Below are 24593 nucleotides of genomic sequence, written 5' to 3' on the forward strand. Positions count from 1 at the left end.
GGATCAGGCATCAGCATCCATGCCCTGACCAGAGCCCTGGTCCACCTGCGGGTCGCCACTCTGTGGATCAGGGCCATAGGAATCCTCAGAGGAAAGATCCTCCCCTCACGATTGATCCAGACCCAACAGATGCAAAATGCCCCCCCCCATCCTGGGAGGCACCTCAGCCCGAGCGTTCTTAGCCTTGCCTAGGATCGTCTGAAAAGCTGGCCTCTTTGCTGCCAGCTCCTGCCTGGCGATATAGGCTTCATGTATTAATAAAATATAATCCGTAGCAGTCTCCCTGCTCCACGGGCGCCAGGTCATTCCCGTGTCTGCTGGCACATCTCCCCCTCCTCCAGGCCCCTGATGCACAGGAGAAAGTGAGGTAGGGGAGTCCCTGCCTTCCCCATCCATGTCAGCTAAAATGGCCACCGTCTCTTTCACCCCTCCTGCACAGGAGTGCAGCATCTGCTGCCCCGCCTCCAGAGACACAGGGAGGGCAGAGAAGGGCCGCATTGAGGTGAGAGCGCCTCCCCCCCCCCCCCCCCCCAGGCCAGACAGGTTTTCCTGCACTTAGCAGGAGATGGCATCGCATGCAACGTGGCTAAAAATAACCTAAGCAGGAGAAAATAAAGCCACCGCCGCTGTCCCAGATTCGGGTGCTGAAAAAAACAGCACCAGCTACATGGTTTCCTCCTCACCCAGACGCTGAGCTGACACACCTCAGGCGCTCCGACGACGGAGAAAATATAAACAGGCCTCACAGCTTCTGAGCTTTTTTTTTGTTTTTTTAAGTTAAGCTCTTAAAGAAACAGTATGCTGAGCCACACAGAACAGAAAATACTATTTTCCTGTTTCAGGAAGCTCCAGGCCACTGCAGCTGGTCAGCCTGGGTGAGAGGACCTCAGGGGGAGTGAGGGAACCAGGACCCCTGGCTTTCCCTCCCCCTGGAATTAAGGGTAGAGTCTGGCCAGGGATTTCCAAACCTCCGCTTGCCCTGCTCAACCAGAAGGATGGCCCACAAAGGAACCTAACACCTCTGGGTTAGGTTCCTTTGTGGAACCTAACCCAGTCTTCTAATCTTCTGTTTAATCCTAAACTAATCCTCTACCATCTACTGGAGAGAGAGAAATACTGAGGGACTGCAGATGGCACTCTCGGATATGTAGCAGTGCCTCAAAGTTTTGTTCTCTGCCTCCATCTGCTGGTAGGGATCTATAAACCCACTTGTCAGACTGATCTGGGTTATGAGCAGGAAAGCTTTTTTTCTCTCCTGTGTCAGCCTTGATAAATCTGGGTACATTCTCACTTTTCGAAAGTCTATATTGAAATTCCTAAAATATGCAGCCATCACTTTGCTTACATCAGAATCAGTTATAAAAGAAACAAGGGAAGTAGCCTTCTCTATAATTTCAGGTCCAGATGATTCCAGAGTCTCAGTTAAGTTAAATGAAGAAACAGCAGAATTTCTTGTTCAGATAAAGCATTAGAACAAGGAGATGATGGCAAAAAATTGCTTTAATAAAGGAGGAAAAGTCTCAAAGGGCAAATGTAGAGCCTCCACAAGATTTTATTTTATTTTTTTTATAAAGTTACCCAAAGAAACTTTCCCATTATTTTAGGGGAATTTAATATGCAAAGATTAAGCCTCCTAGAAGAATTTTCTAAAGTCAATCCTTCGTAAAAGGGCTCCTTATTCTTGAATCATAGTTGATTGAACTCTCAGAATTTTCCCCAAAGCAAAATAATCCATTTTTATGGCTGAAACAAGAATAAACTTAGCCATTAACTCCCAAAGGGAATCCAGAGATATTTGAATGTCTCTATCATATCTCCCTTACCTTTCCTCTAAGGTATACATATTTAGATCTTTAAGTCTATCCCCATATGCTTTAAAATGAAGACCACTGACCATGTTAGTATCCACCCTCTGGACCGACTCTATCCTGTTTATATCCTTTTGAAGGTGCGATCTCCAGAATTGTACACAGTATTCCAAGTGAGGTCTCACCAGGGACCTATAGAGAGATGCAATATCACCTCCTTTTTTCTGCTGACCATGCTTCTTCCTATGCAGCCAAGCATTTTTCTGGCTTTTACCATCGCTTTATCCACCTGTTTAACCACCTTAAGATTAAATACAATTACCCCCAAATCCCACACTTCCTTTGTGATTAGAAAAATTTCACCTTCAATATCCTTTTTATCCTTAGAAGCTAGAGGGGTAAAATACGTTTTTTCCTAATTCAGTCACGTGGTCCAAGGACTGACGTGCTCTTTAGCCAGGCGTTGTAGGTGGATCATCATCTTCTAATACTAGGATGGAATCCCCTTGTGCCTCCTCTGGACTTTGCAAGAACCGTACTGGAGGCCAGTTCAAAATTAAGGGGACCACTGAACAAATGGGATCAGGTATCTCTAGCCAAAGATCTTGTTCCAACACAGCTTTCTTCCATCTTCAAATCAGCCTTACATAACTACAGAATTGCCACTCTAAAACAAAAAAGAGACTTCTATGCCAAGAAAATTCATGACTACAGATTCAACCCTAAAGTACTCTTCTCTTATGTATCAAGTCTCACCAAACCCCTCCCCCCTACCATCTCTGACGCTGTTGCAGCCTCCAAATGTGAAGAACTCGCCACCTTTTTCCAGAGTAAAATCACCAACCTTCTCTCAAGATTCCCCACATCACCTGACCAATCCCTCCAGTCTGCTCCTACCCCCCTTCTCCCTCTCACCCTAACTTGACTGCCCTCGACCTCATCTCCTCTAAAGAAGTCGAAAATATCCTCAAAAAAATCAAACCTGCCTCCCACCCCAGTGACACCATTCCACCCAAAGCACTACTGGCGATCCCTACCACCATCGCCCGAGCAATCGCAGATATTATCAACTGCTCACTCACCCATGGATCTGTCCCCGACTCCCTCAAGCACGCTGTTGTTAAGCTTCTCTTAAAGAAACCCTCCTTAGACCCACAGGACCCCTCCAATTTCCGCCCAATCTCCAACCTCCCGTTTATTGGCAAACTAATGGAAAGAATTGTCAATGCCCAACTCATGGATTACATTGAAAATCACGCAATCCTCCATACTTCCCAGTTTGGTTTCAGGAAGCACTTTAATACGGAGTCGCTCCTCCTCACTCTTACTGACCACCTCATCAGGGGCCTGGGTCAAGGCCGCAGCTACCTCCTTGCCCTCCTTGATATCTCCGCGGCTTTTGACACCATCAGCCACAATCATCTCATTACCCGACTAGAAAGCATCGGCATCTCTGGCCTTGCCCTTGCCTGGTTTAAATCCTACCTTTCAAATAGGAATTTTGCTGTCAAAATTGGTGAAACTTTATCCAACCCACGCCCATTGCAACAGGGCGTCCCCCAAGGCTCTTCACTTTCCTCCACCCTCTTTAACATCTATCTTGTACCTCTATGCCAACTCCTATCTGATCTTAACCTTAAATTCTATCTTTATGCCGACGATGTCCAGATCGTCATCCCTATTCAAAGTTCCATCTCTGATGCCCTAAAGCACTGGGAGAAATGCCTGGATGCCATCAACTCCCTCCTTACCAACCTCCACCTAGCCCTCAACGCCTCCAAGACTGAGATTTTACTTATCTCCCCTCACGCCACCCTTCCCCTACCATTTGCCAATGACCCCAACATTAACATCGCCACTGCTCAACCATCTGTAAGGGATCTTGGCGTCCTCCTTGATCAACGCTTAAACATGAAGAATTATATCAACTCCATACTTAAAGAAGGTTTTTTTAAACTTAACGTCCTAAAAAAACTGAAACCCCTACTTTACCCCCAAGATCTTCGTACAGTGATCCAGGCTACCATCGCCACCAAACTGGACTACTGCAACGCTCTCCTCCTAGGCCTCCCCTACTCCACAATAAAACCCCTGCAAATGTTGCAAAATGCAACAGCAAGAATCATCTCAAACACGAACACATCACTCCGATTCTCAAAAATCTCTATTGGCTACCCGTCCTCTCCCGTATCCACTATAAAGCCCTCACCATTGTACACAAATCCATTCACTCACACAACTCCAACTGGCTAGATATCCCCTTCACCCCCCACCACTCCTCCCGCCCATCCAGATCTACCAATAGTTGCACTCTACGTGTACCCCCTCTAAAGACAGCCCGTCTTTCCTTCGCCCGTGACCATGCCCTCTCTATTGCCGGCCCTTCCCTCTGGAATTCCATGCCCCTTACCCTGCGTCTTGAACCTTGCCTTATCAAGTTCAAAAAGAAATTGAAAACTTGGCTATTCAAACGAGCCTACCCAGAATAGTCCATGTTATCTATTTCTCCTAACCATGTACCTATCCCATGAACCCTAACCCAGTCCACGATGCCACGTGTCCCTCTTATGAGATCACAGATGTATACAAGGTTACCAATACTGTAAATTGTTATAAATACTTGCTATCTAATGCTTTTTATCAGCTTGTTCACTATCCTTCCTTGCTTCTCTAATGTTCCCCCCCCCCCCCAAGTTACTTTCTCCTGTTATGATGTAATTTCCGATCTTTCGTTAATATGTGAACCGGTGTGATGTCCCCACTAACGCCGGTATATAAAATTTCTTAAATAAATAAATCTTGATGGTGACATTGCTCTGTTGATTGGTGGGGGTAAGTATATTATGACACCTACGGCTTCCAAAAATCCAGCTCTCTGAATTGGAATTACTAGTAACGTAGAGAACTGCTGAGTTGTTAGCGCCATGGCCCGGAACAGACAACAAAGCAGTTTTTCTGATGCACTGAGGACTTATGCACTGGGGCTTTGTGCATGAATGGTGCAGATGCTTTGTGCTATATGAAGCCCTATGGGTCGACGGCACTGGTGATCGATGAGTCAGCAGAAGGTGCATCAGCGGATGCTTTTTTGGTGCTGGATGTGCTGCTGGCTCCACAGCGTTTTTTTCCCTCCATTTTCCAGATCATGGACTTCTGTGACAATGGGAACATGCAGCCACAATGATAACAATTTGCCTGGTCATGGTCCAGTCCAAACAGCAGTAACAGAGATCATGTCTGTCGGTAATTATATCTTTTTACTGAATATACAGTCTTTGAAACCACTCACTGTGGGCTTCTAGGATCCAGACATTTTTTTTGTATATAGCAATGAAAAGTGATGTTTGGGAGGCTGCTCAGGCAGCAAGGCAAAAGTATGAAACATGATTAATAGGATACATTTTTGAGAGAGATAGGGTACACATCCATGCTGAAGCTTTGACAAAAAAAAAAAAAAGGAAAAAGTGAGAGCTCACGAGGCAACGCCTGTGTGGGAATTCCCGCACATGCTCGGTAAAGCAAAAGCTCTAGGAGCATAGAAGGAAGGGTTCATTTGGCACTATCAAATGGCATCACCCATGTGTTATGGCTAATTCAACCCTACTTGTCAGAGAAACAGACATAACTAAGAGAAGTTAGAATGTCTTGCTTCCTGCTGGTTTATTTAGTTTTGAAGCCTGTTTAAATGCTAGTATTTTAGCTATTCTGAAGAATATATAAACATGCCCACCTTTTTGTTCAATGTAACTGTGGCAATTATAAATGATGCAACTGTACTGTAATTTTAATTATAAATTTGAACACAATTCACCTTGAGACTATCTTAGGAAAAGGCGAAATATCACATGTGACTATGTAAATAATTTAATGCTAGCTCCTGCCCAGTGACTATCTCAGGACAGCCACTTTAAAAATTTACAAATATTCTTTGGAGGGAAGAAGAGGATCTCTGCAAGATTCTCTCCCATCTCTGCCCTTCGCTTACTATTTTACTTCAAAGAAACTATTTTTATAAATCAGGAATCAGTTTTTTTTTTAATTATATGAAAGTAAACACTTAAATTTTTCTTTAGTGCAGAGGGACTTATGTAGTTTGAAAAGCTCATGAACTATGGCAATATTTTTGTTGATCATTTGTAAGGAAGCATAAGCTACCTATATTTTTTCTTGTCATACAAAGTTATAAATCAATCAATTTCATAATGAATTTAACACACGTTGCAGTCAGACATCACTTGGTTAGTAGCTCACCTTCAAATCGTCTTTAAAGGGATCTGTGTTTGCTGTGCTCATCCTCAGTGCTAGCTCAAGCAAAGCTTCCAGTCTGGTGGGGATGATGTCATCAACTGATTTTTTCAATTCCTCTTCTGTGAGATCCATGAAATGGACAAAGAAATCTCCTTGGTCCATTAGGAAGTAATGCTTTATTGACCTGTAAATAGGTAGAGGAATGAGAAGCAAAGAAAGTATAGCGACATGAAATGGGCAAAAAATTGCAGGTCACTAAAACATTCATTTAGATTTATGAAGCATGTGAAAACAAAAAATCATCAAGGGGCTACCTGCTGGCTCAGTGACTATGTAAAACAATGTTTACACAGAGCCAAGATGCACATTGAATCCTGTGCGTTCTTGAAACTAAAACAGAGTAGCCTAAATAGATTTTTCCTTACTTAGCTGGCCCTGCTGTGAATGGGAATTCACAGCATACTTCAAAAGTAAAGCTGCTTGAGGATGGAAATGCGAGGTGAACTTCTCCTTATCTCACATATTTTTATCCAATTCCTCATATAAGGTTTTTATTACTAAAAAGAATAAATATTAAATTTATACCTCAAGTGTGCCACAAGCTCTTTCTCCTCCATCAAGAATTCTAGAAGGACCTTGCTTGCATAGTTGTAAGCCTTCTCTATCTGCTCGACATAGGCCCGCTCCTTCAGGGTATAGATGACTTCTTTAGCAAGAGGGCAGGTAACATCATGACCACATTCACGGACAACATTTAGGTATTTTCCTAAAGAAATAAAAATCAAGTTGCTTACCTGTAAGCAGGGATTCCAAGAAGACTGCAGTTCACTAGTCACACATGTGAATTATGGGACTGTACTTGGTACCAAATAGACAGAATCTTCCAGAACTCTCTGAAAAAGGCAAAAGCATCTCTCTGCTTTTGCCCAGTAGTTCCCGCGCTGCTGCAGCACCACAGCTCTACTCCGTTCTATTATTTAGCTTTGACTGGGATAGAGAACAACTCCTAAGAGGAGGTGAGTGGAGTTGTACGATTGATGAAATATTGACTTTAAAGCACATTCACTACAGATAAGCAAACTTTGCTTTCTCTGAAAACAAGCAGTTCACCATAGTCACACAAGCTAAACTCTCTAGCTAATGGTTGCCTTCAACAATAAAGAGTAAACAAGAACTGCCAATGAACAGGAAGTATGTTTATTGAGAAAAATAATTTCAATTTATTAATTTTCAAGGAAGACAACTTAAAGTTATAAAAATGGATGAAATTAGGTTCAATCCTTCAAATAGACCAGGGAGAACAGACAATCCAAACCTACTATTACACCAAGAGGTAGATCTTAAAAAGTACACGCGCGCAAACAAAAGTACGCCAGATTTTATAAGATACGTGTGTAGGCGTGCGTATCTTATAAAATCCGGGGTCGGCGCGCACAAGGCTGCGCAAAATCGGCAGCCTGCGCGCGCCGAGCCGCGCAGCCTGCCTCTGTTCCCTCCCGCATCCCCCCACCTTCCCCTCCCTTCCCCTATCTAACCCACCCCCCAGCCCTACCTAAATCCCCCCCCTACCATTGTTGTGCAAGTTACGCCCTGCTTGAGGCAGGCGTAACTTGCGCGCGCTGCTTCGGCATCCCCCGGCACAGGCCGCAGTGCCAGGGGACTCGGGACCGCCCTCCTGGCCTGCCCCCGGACCGCCCCCTGACCCCAGACACACCCCCGGCCTGCCTACATGCCCCCTCCTGCCCCTTTTACGAAGCCCCGGGACTTGCGGGCGCCGGTGGCCTATGCAAAATAGGTGCGCTGGCGCGCGAGTGCCCTGCGCGCGTAAATCTGGCATGATTTACGCGCTCAGGGCTTTTAAAATCTACCCCCAAGGGGATAGCATCCAACAATGTTCCTTTTAAGCTGTATACATGCGCACAGGTCATGAAACAAGCACACGTAGGAAAAAAATAGCAGGCACAAGAAAATGAAAAGAGAACTTTTTGCACACATCTCTCTCTAATTTTTTGTGGGCTCACTGTTGTCCAGACAATTGTGGAATGTGAACATGTGGACTGAACTCTGCGTTGCAGCCTTGCATATATCTACATTGGAAAACCTTAGATGGGTGATTTACACTGCGCTGGCCCCAACATGGATTGTCAGGTCTGCCTTGATATTTAGAGCCAGGCATCAGACACACATTGAAGTTCTGATGATGAGGGTCAGCACCAATTCCTCTCTGCTCGAGTACTCAGAACCCAGGCCTGGGCTTGAGAATAGGAGAATAATGGGGAGGCGGGGGGGGGGGGGTGTAGGAAGAGTGATATTTTGTTTGACTCCTGGGCCTTTCCTTTGACCAAGACAAAGAAATTGAGGAACGCTTTGGTGTGGTATGGCTACCATTGGAGAGTACAATGCCATGGGCAAGCTTCAAGGAGCTAGACTTAACTCTTCCAGAAGAAAGGGTCAAAGTCTGTTATTCCAGGTCCAAACTGTGCTGAAGTGATAAGACAGTACACATTTCAGCAGAAAGAGACTGAAATGGCCCATCCAGTTTGCCCAGCAGGTTTCTGGGGTTGTACCATGTAGGTTATCCCTATGCCTTTCTTGGAAGCACAATACAATTATTTCAGTGTGGTTTTGAGTTGAACCATAGCTCCATTCAAGTTGTTGGCTTGTCCCAAATCACTTACTGAATATGTTTTAATTATCAATAATGGACATCTTTTGTTTGCATTTAGGACAGAACTTGTAGCTTATGACCTGCTTCTTGGCCACAGCAAGGAAAATCAGTGAGGTAAAATAAAAATGAAGACACTCTCTCCCTTATAAAGACAGTCAAAAGAGATGTAAAAAATTCAGTCAGGCAGCTTACTGGCAATGGTCAAGAAGTAAAATGCAGCTCAGTTCAGCAAGACTTTCAACATAAATACAAAAATACACCTTAGAAAAGAGACAAAACTTTAAATAGGGAAAAACTATGGGGATTTTGACAGAGGAGAAAAAAAATTTCAGATGTTTTTGGAGCTGCAAAATGGGAAGAGGGGTCTGATGATTTCAGCAAACAAAAAAGAACTGGGGAAAGCTTTAGAGCTGTAGGAACTACTGTGCAATAGCAGAGAAAAGCTTTTACCCGAACAATAGAGAGCTCTGGAAGATTCTCTGTTAAGAGATAAACAGTCATGTGACCCATTTGTGTGACTACGGCGAACTATTTATCTTCTGAGAAAAAGTTACCCATGTGTGTGTTATTCAGGCTTCATAAAAGATATATTATATATAAATATTTATATAATATATTCAGCAATTTCATTTAAAGACCATATCTTCCTATGCTATTATACCCAAGGTATCTATATTCCGCTTTGAAATATTGAAAAGTGGAATATAAATCATATAAAATAGCTCCCTTATTTCCTTTTTCTGCATGCTACACAACCACGATGCTACAATTCAAATTGGATCATAAGCCCTCAGTTCAAGCTATTATGTTACTAAGACAATGTTTTCATTGTTTTCCTAGATTGTTTTTTTCTGATTACAGTGCATCAAACCATCAAAAAATTCTAACAAAACAACACCCTTAAATGGTAAGGTCCAAATTTAAATGCATTTGACTGGCTAACTGTGAAGTCAGATAGCTAAATTAATATTTGGTCACATATCCAGCTAAATAATAAGTTAAGTGGCAAGAATTTAGCTAGATAAGTTAGACATGTTCCGGAGCATGGAAGGAAATTAGTTAGCTGGCTAAATTAACTGACTAACTCCGATATTCAGAGTTAACCGGATGACTTAGCAGGCTAAGTCTGGTTGGACTAAAGAGCTGACCTAGTTAGAACAGCTATTGTTAGCTAGCTAAATTTAAGATAGCCAGCTATATTCACTAGGGCGGCTGTACCACTGAACATACTTCCAAAGTCAGCTGGATAAGTTTATCCTGCTAACTTTGCTATCTGGACTGTGTCTGAATATGGACCTCTTTATACTTAAATTTACAGGAGCGTCATCTTAAAATTAGCCTGCAGGACTCAAGACTATTATGGCACATGTCTCTGCACCTCACCTGCTCTGACACAAAACCATACTGCTGGCACAAGATATGACCAAATAAAGAACCAAAGCAAGTAAGGAAGCAGGGACCTCCACAGGGCACATTCCTTGTTCTCAGAAAATTAATAAAAAAAAAAAAAAAATACTGGTTGTCTACAGTAGGAATGTAAACAAAAAATAAATTAATTCCAAAGGGTCATCCTCTTTAGTTTATTATGACTTTGTTCTTCTACTAGTGGCAAAACAAATTTCATTAGTCCTAGGCAGCACTCTTCTGTAAAGAGCACTAGATTAACAGTGTGGCAACTTAGCTCGCTGCCATTTAATTTGTAAAATGATTTGCCATTTCAAAAAGGTTTTTATTGTGCATTATCCTACATTCTAATATCCAAAGCTACTTTAATATCCAGTACTAGTTACCACTATGGCAGTTTGTAGGGTTTTATTAAGAAATCGTGTCTAATGCTATTAAAACATACCTGTACTAAGTATCTTATCAGCCATTTTCTGCAGGAAGGATGGAATCTGTTGTTGGACAATAGTATATCTTTGATCCCAGTACTTATCATTATAATCCTCTTGGATTTTTTCCTTTTGTAGCTCATGTTCTTCCACCATGAACTCACTGTAAAAATAAAACAGGGTTTTCCAAGAAGACTTCAAAAGACAACAATTGTCCTTTGACAGAGTTAAAACAAAGAAACAAAAATCATGTTATGTTGCTGATCATAAAAAAAATATAACTTTCAGTCAACTATTTACTTATTTTGCTTATTCTATATCAACCTACCCAAGATGCATTACAAAATTATGATCAACAGTACCCATATTACTAAAAAAAGAAAAAAAATTAACTGAACAAATGTAAAGCAGACTAGTCCAGACCAACAAAACTAGGTCAGACAGGAGGAAAAACAGCTCCTCTAATGCAACCAAGGTTAAGCCAGTCAATTATGAAAAATGTCTCCTTCCTCAGAATGTGGCAGTTTCTGATGTTCTGAGTGTGGCTTTCTTGGAGAGGTACCAAGAATGCAAATTACTGCATGTACTTGTAAAATATAATTAATATTTGTAAACCAGTTACAATAGAAGTATGCATTTTACATCAATTCAATGACTAATTTGTTGCTTTATATTCAGCATCTGTCCTATCTGCATAGATAGGATTGCAAACTAACATTGAAAAAAGTATTTTTATTTTATTTTATTTAAACAATATATGAAAATACACCTGATGTGTACAATTCAGAAATACAGAACCTGGTAAATTGTGTGTAAGTATGTACAAGAGAAGAATGTAAAAAAAGCAGACACTAAAGAATCAATACATGTATGGCATTCTTTTACTGACATACCTGTATGGATCATTGATGATTCCTCTATAGATCCACTTTTCCAGAATTTCAAAATAAGGGACACTAGCTGCTTTAGTTAAATAGAGACACAGCTCTTGAGCCTGGCTGTCCCCAGTGTAATTAAAGGTCCTGTCATGAAGTAAGCTCAGGGTGGAACCTCCCATGCACTCTCCTTTGTCCAAGGATGTGGCTGCAAAAGAAGAGAAAGGAAAATTGGTTCTTACCTGCTAATTTTTGTTCCTGAAGTACCACAGATCAGTCCAGACATGTGAGTTTTGCATCCCTACCAGCAGGTGGAGGCAGAGAACCAACGACTGAGGTACTGCTACATAACCAAATGTGCCACCTGCAGTTCCCTCAGTATTGACCTATACCCAAGCCAGATTAGAAATAAACCATCTTAGCGACTGCATAAATGAGGAGAAAAAACACCTAACCCGAACAATAGAAAACCCCTGAACACAGCATAACCACCACCAACAGTTCAAGGGAGAACAGAACAACCAGGCCAACTTCTGAAGACTCTGAATATCAGTTCTTCCCAGAAAGTGTGACCTAAGACAGACTTGCCGCAAAAGTCTTGAGCAATACACACAGGGATGGGTCTCTGGACTGATCTGTGGTACTTCAGGAACAAAAATTAGCAGGTAAGAACCAATTTTCCTTTCCTGTTCGTACCCCAGATCAGTCCCGACAAGTGGGATGTACCAAAGCAACCCTTCACTGGGCAGGCCCACGAAAGACTCCCACACAACACACTCCTGCCAAAGGACACTTCACCCGGAGTTTGAACATCCAACTGATAATGGTGAGAAAAAGTGTGTAAAGACAACCATGTCACCACTCTACAACTCTCCTGCGGCAACACCAACTGACACTCAGTCCATGAGGCCGCCAGTGCCCTCAGAGTGCGCATGCAAGCCAACTGGAATTCTCCTTTCTTTGCAAGTGTAAGCAGAGACAATTGCTTCCTTCAGCCAGCACGCTATTGTGCCCTTGGAGGCCTTACAACCCTTTTTTGCACCTCCAAATAACGCAAACAAATGATCCAAAAGCCGAAAGATGTTGGTGACTATTAAAAATAATACAATAGCATCAGACGAACATTCAAGAGATGGAGCTCTCTGGACTCCGGCGATTTGGCCAACCAATTCAGGAAGCTCTACCAGCTGATTCAGATAGAAGGAAGAAACCACCTAGGGAAGGAATGAGGGAACAGTATGCAATGACACTTCCTCGTCCAAAATTCTCAGAAAAGGCTCACTAAAGGATAAAGCCTGCAGCTCTGAAATTCTTCAAGCTGAACAAATTGCTACCAGAAAAAACGACCTTCAGAGTGAGGTCCTTCAAAGAGGCCTTCCTCAATGGCTCAAACGGAGATCCATAAAGCACCCACGCAGGACACAATCTATGCACCGATGGATGCAGATGCTTGACTCCCTTCAGAAACCTCACCACATCCGGATGTGAGGCCAATGACCTCCCTCGGAGCTTACCTCTCAGGTAACCCAAGGCTGCCACTTGAACCCACAGAGAATTGTAAGCCAAACCTTTAGAAAGGCCGAGCTGTAGAAAAACCAACAAGTGTGGAATATCCACCCACAACAGGTCAAGGCCTTCTTCCACACACCAGTTGTCAAACAAACACTCTCCACACCCAAACATACACCATAGACGTGGCCGGTCACCTAGCCTGAAGCAAAGTGGAAATCACTGGCTCCAAGTAACCTTTCAATCACAAATTTCTCCTCTCAAAAGCTGTGAGACAAAGTGATCCACCTAATCCGAAAAAAATAGGACCTTGTCTTAACAGCTCCTGTAGATGAGCCAACCTCAGGGGCCTGTCCACTGCGAGATGAACCAGATCCATGAACCAAGGACGATGTGGCGACTCCGGCACAACCAGAACCACTCAGCCTGGCTGTCTCTTGACGCATCGTAACACCGGGCCTATTAGAGGCCATGGATGGAACACATACAGAAGAATTCCTGCAGGCCATGGAAGAACCACAGTATCTATGCCCTCAGCTTCCACCTCCCACCTGCGACTGAAGAAACTTGTCACTTTGGCATTGCTCCTGGATGCCATCAGGTCCAGACTTGGACTGCCCCAACAGGCATAAATAAGATTTAAGGCTTCTACTGACATCTCCCATTCTCCCGGGTCCAACTGTTGCCAGCTGAGATAGTCCGCCTGCACATGTCCATTCCCAACATAAGAGAAGCGGCTATCCCCTTCAAAAGTCGGTATAGAAAAGAATATAAATAAATAAACAAACAAACAAACAAACATGTAGCTCCTCCCAGATAAAAAGTTCCTGAGCCTCCTGGGCCACTGCGTGACTCTTCGTTTTCCCCTGCCGACTGATATATGCCACTGTAGTGGCACTGTCTGAAAACACTCTGACCATCTGACCCTGAATCAGAGGAAGGAACTCCACCAATGCTCTGCACACCACCTGTGTCTCCAACTGGTTTAAAATCACCCATGCCACCTCTGCTGGTGACCACAGACCTTGCGCTGCCCGTCCCTTGAGGCTGGCATCCGTAGTTACCACCACCCAGATTGGGATCTCCAGATCCATCCCCTTTTCCAAATTTGGCCGACACAGCCACCATGAGAGACTGGACCTGGAAGACCCCAGGGGCAGCAACAGTCAGTGAAACTCCTCTGACAACGGATTCCACTGCGAAAGCCTAAGGTACCAAATCTAAAGTAAGATGCCATTGACCCCAGTACTTGGATAATCCCAAGCCCTGGGGGTCTGGCATCCTCAGAAACCATCCCACCTGAACTTGCAACTTCTGAATCCTCCCAGAGGTGAGAAGTTTTCCCAATATGAGTATCGAATCTCAACCCCAGATACTCCAGTGTTTGGAAAGGGCACAGGCCCAATTGAGAGCACCAGCCCAAGGATTGCAACAGATCTAGCACCCTCACAACCAACTGTCAACATTCTCTTCTGATTTTCCTCGAATCAACCAGTTGTCTAGGTAAGAATGAACCAGAATCCCTCCCTGCAGAGAGCTGCTGCCACCACTACCATCATCATCTTCATGTACGTGCATGGCGCCATCATCAAACCAAACAGCAGGGCCCAAAACCGGAAGTGCTGCCGCAGGACCACAAAACGCAGGAATCTTTAATATTCAGGCCTGATGGGAATGTGGAGATAGGCTTCCATAAAGTCTAGAAACGCCAGAAATTCTCCTTGACAGACTGCCACTATAACAGTAATCAATGTCTCCATCCGGAAATGGGGAACTTACAGAGATAGATTAGCCTTTTGCAGATTGAGAATGGTATGAAAGGATCCCTCTTTCTTTAGGGCAACAAAATAAATTGAGTACCGATGGCAGCCTTGCTCTACCGTCGGAACCAGGACTATCATTCCAAGGTCATGAAGGAGACCCAACGTAGCTTGAATTGCTTGCTGCCTTCCTTTTGCCCCACAGTAAGATATCATGAATGTATCTCTGATGGGGGCAAGAAAATTCTAATGCATAGCCGTCTCTTATTACCTCTAGGAACCATTGATCTGAGGTAACTAGTCTACTCCGCATAAAATAGCAATAGATGGCCCCCAACTGCTACCTCAAGAAAGTGAACCCGGCTGGCCTTATTGAGAGGTCTTGCTGGCCCCCTGGCCAGAGCCTTCTCTGGGATTCCTACAGGCACCTCGAAAGGACAGCTGCCATCTGGAATCTTGTCTGTCCCACCACTGGTGCAGAACCCTTAAGGGAATGAAAAATATGTCCTTCCTGAAAACAGGAACGAGGTGGAAAAGTCTTCAGAGCTGTCCTCCTGCAGCTTATGACTCTTTGACTCTCCCAGCATCTTGATCAATTGCTCCAAATCCTCCCCAAACAATTTTCCCTTAAAGGGAAGATTATAGAGTTGGGACTTGGACCACATATCAACAGACCAATTTCGCAACCACAATAAACGTTGTACCAAGACCATCACTACCATACTCCTGGTCAAAGTCTATTTCAAGTCATAGAGAGCATTCACCACATAAGCAATCCCAGCCTCTACCCAGGCTGCCTGGCTATCAGCCCCAGCCCCAGCTGCAGACTTCTCCTGAGCCTTCTGGATCCAGCGCAAACAGAGCCTCTCCATGAAGCTACTACATATCGCAGCTCGTAGACTCAAAACCGAAACCCTGAACATCTGCTTCAGGTGAATTTTCAACTTACGATCCTGCGCGTCCTTTAAGGCTGTCAACCTCGCCACTGGGATCGTTGTTTTCTTGATGAAGCCAATACCGAAGCATCCACCTCGGGCAACTCCCAACAGATGAAGAACTTCCTCAGTTAAGGGTTACAACTTTGCCAGGCCCTGGCCACCTTCAGGCCCATCTCAGGCCTGGGCTGTTAGCTCCTGACAGTGGGTTCCCCCACCCTCGCAGACTCGCATCCGTGGTGAGCAAGATCCAGTTCAGTGGGGATAGGTTTACACCTCTGCTTAGGTGTTCTTCCTGTAACCACCATTGAAGCTGACGCCGAACCTCTGTCAGTAGCTGGAGACGAATTGAGTAGTTCTGGGACACTGGATTCCATCGTGACAGTAGGGAGCGTTGTAGTGGTCGCATATGGGCCCTTGCCCACGGAACAACTTCCAGAGTTGATGTTATGAGACAGAGGACTTGAAGGTAGTCCCATACCTGGGGCGAGCCAAGTTTAACGGGTTTTGCAATTGACCTATCGGTTTCCTTCTCCTTGGAGGGGGGGGGGGGTGGGGAAGGTAGACCTTGTCCTGCTTGGTATCGAACCGGACTCCCAGGTATTCCAGTGACTGGGAGGGCTGTAGGCAGCTCTTGGCTGTGTTCACGACCCACCCAAGCTCTTGTAGTAGGTTCTTGACACTGGTGGTCGCGTGGCGACTCTCCTCCGGAGACTTTGCCCTGATCAGCCAATCGTCCAAGTAAGGATGTCCCAGGACTCCTTCTTTTCTCAGTGCTGCTGCTACTACCACCGTAATTTTGGTGAAGGTTCTGGGAGCGGTAGCTAGTCTGAAGAGTAGCTCTCAAAATTGGTAATGATTGCCCAGTATCGCAAAGTGCAGGAAGCGCTGGTGGTCCTGATGGACCGGGATGTGAAGGTAGGCTTCGGATAGGTCCAGGGAGGTTAAGACTTCTCCCGGTTATACCGCCATTATAACGGAACGTAGGGTTTCCATGCGGAAGTGTGGTACCTTCAGGTAACTGTTGACAGCCTTGAGGTCCAGGATGGGCCAGAATGTTCCTTCTTTCTTGGAAACAATAAAATAGATGGAATAGTGGCCAGTATTTTGTTGAGACGTGGGCACCGGAGCTATTGCCTTCAGGCTGAGTAGTCTTGCTAGTGTGGTTTCCACTACCAGTCTCTTGGAGTGGGAGTGGCACAGTGATCTCATAAATTTGTCTGGGGGGATGCTTTGGAACTCCAGGGAGTACTCCTCTCGAATGATAGTTAGGACTTGTCCAATGTTACCTCAACCCATCTTTGGTAGAAGAGGGTATGTCTGCCCCTTATGTCTTCTTCCTGTGGATGGGTCTGCGTCTTTTCATTGTGGGGTACGGCCATAGCCTGCCCCTGAGCTTGCTCCTCTCAATGTGCTTGTTCCGAAAGGACTGAGTCCTTCCTGAAAAACGAGGTGCTTGGGACTGTGTGTTCTTGTAAGTTTTAAAATGTTGCGATCCTCTACCCTTGGCTCTTCTGGGGGATGAGCGCTATGTTCTTTTGTTCCTGTCTTCAGGTAATCGGGGTAATGGGGATTCACCCCATTTGTTGGCTAACTTCTCCAGTTCGCTCCCGAACAGGAGAGATCCTTTAAAAGGAATTTTTGACAGGTTCACTTTGGAAGTCGCATCAGCAGACCAATTTTGGAGCCAAAATTGTCTTCCGGCTGCCACTGTGGCAGCAGAGACACGAGGTCTGCGGTAGCATCGGTGAGAAAGGAGACCGCAGGATCCATTGCTTCTCCAGGCGTGGTAGCATCTCTGGAGAGGATCAAACAGGAAATTGCCACCAATGCGCAGCAGGAAGCAATTTGTAGCATCATTGCTGAAACATCAAAGGACTGCTTAAGGATGGCTTCCAGCCTTTTGTCTTGGGCATCCTTCAGGGATGCCCAAGACAGAAGGCTGGAAGCCTTCCTTCAGGGCTCCACAGGGATCATGGTGCATTTTGAGACTGCACAGATCATATCGTCTACTTTAGGGAAGCATAGAAGTTCCTTGACTGTGACTTCCAGGGGGTATAGGCCTTCTAGTGCCCGTCCCCCTTTAAAACTGGCCTCTGGAGCATTCCATTCCAGGTCAATCAGTTCCTTGATGGGCTCCAACATAGGAAAATATTTTTATTTATTTATTTATTTATTTAGTGCTTTTTTATACAGACATTCATGATACAGATCATATTATAGCGGTTTACAAGGAACAAGGGGTAATAACGTTAACATATATATAAACGAAGGCAAAAAGTTACAATATAACAGGGGTACTAGAACTGTGGAGGTGAAGAGCCAGTGGCAGAAGGTAACTCAGAACTAAAACAATAACAAACCATTTATAATATCGGTAATGGAGTGCACCGAATAGATGGCATTGAAGTGTGACTATAGCTGGGATGGGTTGGCCCCGCTGTTGAGAAGGCTCCTTCTCTGGTGGCTGAATGAAGAGTGGATTTGGCTGGGGGGAGGGGGGGGAGTGTAGAGATCCCCTGTAGGCTTCTCTGATAGGTCTTGAAGAGGTGTGGAGTGTGAGTGGGCATTTGAGATTGATAGGGATCCGGTTATGGATAGTTTTGTGAATGATGGTGAGGGACTTGTGTAAGATTCTGAAGCTTACAGGAAGCCAATGCAGATTTTTGAGGATGGGTGTGATGTGGTCTCTTCTGTTAGAATTTGTTAAGATTCTGGCGGCCAAGTTTTGAAGCATCTGAAGTGGTTTGGTGGAGGTGGCGGGGAGACCTAGTAGAATAGAATTGCAATAGTTAACTTGGAAAATATAATGGCCTGGAGGACAGTTCTGAAGTCATGAAAGTGCAGAAGAGAATCGAGTATTTTTAGTACCTGTAGTTTGTAGAAGCAGTCCTTGGTTGCGTTATTGATGAACTTCTTTAGATTTAGCTGGTTATCAATTATAACTCCGAGATCTCTTGCTTGGCTGACCAGGGTGTTGGTTGGGTCAATTGAAGGTTGTCGCTGTGGTTGGGAGATATAAGGAGTAGTTCTGTCTTAGATGATTTCAGAACAAGGTTTAGGCTAGTGAGGAGGAGGTTGATATCTTGGATGCAGTTGTCCCAAAACTTTAGTGTTTTTGTGATGGATTCGGTTATAGGAATCAGGATTTGTATGTCGTCGGCGTAGAGATAATGTTTACGTTTTAGTTTCGTAAGCAACTGGCAGAGGGGAAGAAGGTAGATATTGAAGAGGGTGGGGGACAGAGAGGAGCCTTGAGGTACTCCTCGTGTGGAGTTGATGCGAGGGGGTACTTTGTTATTGATTTTGACTTTGTAGCCTCTATTTCTGAGAAAGGAATCGAACCATCTGAAGGCTGTTCCTGTTATCCCGATGTCTGAAAGTCGTTTTAGGAGAATGGAGTGGTTCACCGTGTCAAAAACAGCCGAGATGTCAAGAAGTACTAGTAGGAAGGAGTGTCCTGTGTCCAGGCCCATGATGAGGTGGTCTGTGAGGGAAATGAGGAGGGTTTCAGTGCTTAATGATTTGTGGAATCCATATTGTGTTGGGTGGAGTATGTTATGGTCTTCCAGGTAGTCTGATAGTTGGGTATTGACTAGTTTTTCCATAATCTTAGCAACAAAAGGCAGATTGGAGATGGGGCGGAAATTGTTGGGTTCTGTAGGGTCTAGGTTTGGTTTCTTGAAAAGGGGCTTGAGAGTGGCGAGTTTTGGAATGTTGGGGAAGATTCCTTGCGATAGTGAGCAGTTTATGATGACTGCCAGGTGTTTGGAGATGGTGTCCAGCACCGATAGAAGTAGTTTAGTCGGGATTTGGTCGAGAGGATGGTAAGAGGGTTTCATTTTCTTTATTAGGGATTCAACCTCTAGAGCGGATGTAGGTTCAAATGATTCAAGTAATGTTCCGGTGTTTGAGGAAGGAGAGATAGAGATAGGAGTGGAGGTAGAGTTGGGGGGCAGGAGTGTTAATAGGTTGGATATTTTGCTCTGGAAGAAAATTGCAAGTTTGTTTGCCTTTGATTGTGCTTGATGGACAGGGTGGTGGTTTTTGTGAGGTCCGATACATAGGTGAATAGGGCTTTGGCGTCGAAAACGAGGTTGTGGATTCTGTGAGCGTAAAAATCTCTTTTTGTTCGAAGAGTGGAATTCCTATAAAATATAGAGGAATATATAATAGAATATATAATTCTATTATTATATATACAGAATATATAATTCCTATAGAATATATAATAGCATGAAGCTTTACGGAGGTACACCAACATGGGATTCTTTTTTGGTTCCGATGTAGGTTCCATGCCTGGGAGACCCAGTGTCTTCATAGTTTGGGACACGAGGGCTGGTAATTCGTCCTTGTGGAAGAATCGGAGCATGGTCCGGTATGGTTCCATCCCTGGGGGGATTTCCCCTTCTTCCAGGGGGTCTGTTTCCTCATCCGAGGTATCTGGATCCCTATTCGGGGGGCTCTTGGTTAGGAGAGGCATGTCTCGAGAGCCTCGGGTGGTGCTGGGAAGGGCTTGTGCTTCTGGCAGAGTTTGAGTCAAGTGGACAGCCGGGGCTGGTTGCGCCTGGGCAAAGGTTTGCAGCCCTTTAAAAAATTCCACCCAGGAGAAGGTTCCTGAGTCCATGTTGATACCAGGAGCGATTGTAGTGGAAGCCCCGGAGGAATTTTCCTGTGGGGGCGCAGCGTTGGACATACTTAGGTCCGGGGTGCCATCATCAGTGGTTCTGGATCCCTCTCCTGGCTGTGGAAGGTCTTGATTTGATTCTCCCTGGTTCTGTTCGCACTGTTGGCACAGGAGGGATTCTAATTCAGGCTGCGCAGCTCTCAAGTGGCAGGCTGGGCAAAGGAAGGGTCCCTTGGCCTTCTTGGATGGTGATGCCATTGTTTGTAACCGTGTAGGACTTAAAAACTCGTCTGTGCACGAGTTATGCGCGCGGATGCGCTTAGTCGTGCGCATCGAGAGCACAGAAGTTATACGCAGAACGTGCGCACAAGTTGTGCGTGCAGGTGTCTGGCTTTGTGCATGCGGCCTAGTTGTGCGCGCTGCTGTGCGCACAACTCAGATGTGCACGCAGTTAAGCGTGTATCCCTATGAATGTGCTCAAGTTAGGCGCCTCGGGCTTCTGGCCTGCTCCATGTGTACCAACGGCGAGGGGAGGGGGGGGGGGGAGATGGCACTGACGACCCCGGTGGCAAGATGGTGACCCCCCGGAGGGTTTCCACGTGTGTGGACCGTCGCACCGGATCGGGGCCTAGCCAGAGGGAAGCTGCTCAACCCGATTTAAAACCTCTTTGGAGGAAGGTCGGTACGGCTATTCGAGCCTTGGAGATCGGAGATTTAGAAGTAAAGGTTTCTACCTTACCTGGTCTTGGCGCTTACCGGTCTCGTGCCGGGCGGTCTCCAGCTGCGAGGGGAATACCTTCACCGCCGCGCTCGAATCTGTACCCGCTGCCTTTCAGCCACCCTGGGGGCTACGTCCACGCCGGGAATGGGCCGGCGGACTAAGGTTCACCTCTGAGGGATATCGAATCACCTCAGGAAAGTGGGACTGTGGGAGGGACCGTTAGGTTTCACTGCAGGAGAAGCAGGGCTCTCTTCTTAGCAGGTACATTTTTTTTTCTTCTTAGTTGTAAAAGTTACACTATTCTCTTTTGGATAGTGTCAGCAACTGCTATGGGAGATGGAGAAAGACTGAAGAGCTAAGCATGCTGCACGGGTATATGAAAGCTGACATCAGCTTTGAAATCTGACTCCATCTCCCATCTGCTATCTCCGGACTCTAAATCAGCCTTCCTCCTTGCCAACACGTTCCCTCTGCACGAAAGGCCCTCCAGACTCCCTGCAGAGTCAGCGGGCTCAGTTCCCCTGAGGAACCTTCACTGCCTGAGCACAATTGCGGCATAATGCCGCTGAATTAAGTTGTCCCCAGAGCACACCGCACAATCTACAGCCTTTCCCACAAAGTGATTCTGCCGTTGGCGCCATTTTGAAAACACGAGGCTGGGCCTGCTTCACTCTCAGCAAAACACTGCGCAGTTGCGGCATGGGGGAAAGCACGGGGAAACAGCCAAGCACAGCCTACGACTCCCTGAGTCTAATCTATCACTGATCGCCACTGTCAGTACTGCACTGCAAGGGAACAGCCCACAGCATTGCCACTCTGCTTTTCTTTTTTTTTTTTTTGAAGTCTTAAAGAGCCAGGAAGAACCGAGCAAGAACAAACCAACAGGCAGAAAAACCTAAGGATACTTTCCTGCTGCTGGTCACTCATCTGGGAAGCAGCCTTGAGGGATGCACAGGGAGACAGGACCCTTGGCTGTCAGACCCCTGAAATTGCTGCAGGTCAAACTGCCCAGGAATCACCAACCCCCCACTTGCCCAGCTCCACCTGAGGGATGGCCCACAAAGGAACCTAAACCTCAGGGAGCGTCTCATCTTCTCTAACATTTTTTTTTTTTAAACTCCAGCTTGCAGATTGCAACTCTACCATCTGCTGGAGACAGAGAAGTACCGAGGGACTGCAGATGGCACTCTTAGTTATGCACCAGTGCCTCAAATGTCTTTGGTTCTCTGCCTCTATCTGCTGGTAGGGATGCAAAACACACCTATCTGGACTGATCTGGGGTATGAACAGGAATGATTCGTGATCAAAGGGCATGATTAGTGAATGTTAGGTGGAAGTCAGCTGGACTCACTGAGCAATGCTAAGATCTCCATGGTTCTCATGGTTGGCTGGATGTAAAACCACAGTTTCTGTAGGGAGAGGAGTCCTTGCCTCTGAAGATGCTCCAGCTGGGTGATAAGAATCATATATTCTTTGATCAGAGTTCTCATTGCTGCAGCCAATGCATGGTTCACTTGCCCATACTCAAACGATGATTTTTCTTCAATAAACCTAAAAAATAAAGGAAAAATGCTACTGTAGGAAAATGAACTGTGTGGTAGCTTTTCTTTGCAAGCTACTTCAGATTTTTGAGCTATTATTTGTTTTTTCAATTCATATATAATGAATGTAAGATACAAACCATACATTTTTGCCATTCCATCCCAGGGATGTAATGTCATATTAAACCAGTCCTGAAAAAATGGTCCATAAGAACTGGCATAACCAAACATAATATGCTTGTAGATGTGATGTAAAGTTTTTTCTCTTCTCACCATCCTTATCATTGATGATTAGAGTATAGCAACCAGATGAAGAAAGGTGGGGAGTAAAGTCTCCAATAACTAAACACCAGCCTATCCTACCACCAGAAATTTGAGCTCTAGGACATGAGGCCCAACTCGCAAGGAGATGGCTGCTCTTGCTCTGCAGCCATGGTACCCATACAGAATGCTATTTTGTAATATCTAGGTGAAGACTAGAGTCACAAAATACAACAAATTATACTTCTAGAATGTGTTTTATGCACTTGTCCCCTAACTAATCTCTTATGCTAGATATAGAATGTACTTTAAATAAAATGAAAACCAAAAGAAAAGAAAACCTCCTACCGCTTAAAGCATGATAGATTTTATACTTTAATTTTTACCTGGTCAGCAACTTTATAATCTCCTTATTGCTCTGTGATGTGGAACAAGTTTTCCTTTAAATCTAATGTGATTAATGGGGCTTGAAAGTGACATCTACAAGGAATATAAAATGAACTAAAAGCGTCCTCCCACAGGTGGAATTTAGGGTAACGTGATATGGATTTCTCTAAAATAAAAGGGGGCCAGGGAGGCATATATCATAGATTCAGATATTAACATTCTGATCACTTTTAATCACTGAAAATATAAAACATGTTTCTAGAAAATATAGACCTCTGTGTCTGGAGAACAAAAAGGCCATTAGGAGCAGCTGCTAATTTTTTTTAGGGCTGGTGAGAGCAGAAGCAGGTAGCGGGGCAAGGATTTGGAAGCAACTGAAGCTAAATAAAGCAGAGAAATAAAGATGTGCACCAGCAATCAAAAAGCTGCGCACAACCGTACACAGCTTAGACTTTGAGCCTTAACAGTACACGAGTTTACAGCAAATGAACATTAGCTGCTCGCCATCCATAAACCACAAATGACATGGATTACCTGGTCACGATGGAATAACTTGCTGCTACAGGCAGAATCCTATTCACAAGTTCTTTAATTGACATGTCCAGGTTAGGGTCCACTAAGAAAGTACGACTCTGCTTGCCAACTAGAGGCTGCGCTGTGATGTATCTGCCATCCACGCCTATTAAGACATACAGCAGATCCTCCACAATTGCATTTTCTTGGGAAGTTAATGGTAAAGTGCCTAGAAAAGTACAAAATAGGGAATAAATCACTAATATCGAGGACATGCTTCTGTCACTGCATACAGGAAAACTGGTTCTTACCTGCTAATTTTCGTTCCTGTAGTACCCACAGATCAGTCCAGACTCCTGGGTTTATGCATCCCTACCAGCAGACTGAGGCAGAGAACAAAACTTTGAGGCACTGCTACATAACCAAGTGTGCCACCTGCAGACCCTCAATATTGATCTGTACCCAAGCCAAAATGTTTGTTAACCCCAAATAAAACTTGGGGCAAACAGACAAAGTTGGAGCCCCCTGAAAACTAGGCCCCTTGGCTTAACACAAAGCACATACCAAACTATATTCGTATCTAATTAATCTGAGTATATCACATGCCAGCTCAGCAATATCCAGAAATGAGGAAGTCTTTCGAAAGATGGGAACGGGTCTCTGGACTGATCCGTGGTATTTCAGGAACGAAAATTAGCAGGCAAGAACAAATTTTCCTTTCCTGTTCGTACCCTGGATCAGTCCAGACAAGTGGGATGTACTCAAGCCCCTCTATTCTGGGCAGGAACTCTAAAGAATCACGCCCAACACACTGTCCCCAAAAGTTGCCTCTTTTGGCGCCCGCACATCTGACTGGTAATGTCTGTTAAAAATGTGAAGAGAAGACCACGTCACTGCTCGACAAATCT

At 44.8% G+C, this 24593-nt stretch overlaps 1 protein-coding gene across 7 annotated transcripts in view; it reads right to left on the reverse strand.

Annotated features, from left to right (window-relative positions):
• Nucleotides 1–24593, reverse strand: part of TUBGCP2 (tubulin gamma complex associated protein 2) — a 158751-nt gene that overhangs the window by 69852 nt on the left and 64306 nt on the right. For all 7 annotated transcript variants that reach the window (XM_029609584.1, XM_029609587.1, XM_029609585.1 and 4 more), the window contains 6 exons: nt 23707–23914; nt 22335–22534; nt 11450–11639; nt 10574–10719; nt 6642–6822; nt 6060–6240 (listed from right to left, as the gene is read on the reverse strand). In XM_029609584.1, the coding sequence (XP_029465444.1) occupies nt 6060–6240; nt 6642–6822; nt 10574–10719; nt 11450–11639; nt 22335–22534; nt 23707–23914 (1106 nt within the window). The remainder of the gene's footprint in view (nt 1–6059; nt 6241–6641; nt 6823–10573; nt 10720–11449; nt 11640–22334; nt 22535–23706; nt 23915–24593) is intronic.

This window comes from Rhinatrema bivittatum, chromosome 7 (assembly GCF_901001135.1).
Source record: "Rhinatrema bivittatum chromosome 7, aRhiBiv1.1, whole genome shotgun sequence".
NCBI lineage: Eukaryota > Metazoa > Chordata > Amphibia > Gymnophiona > Rhinatrematidae > Rhinatrema > Rhinatrema bivittatum.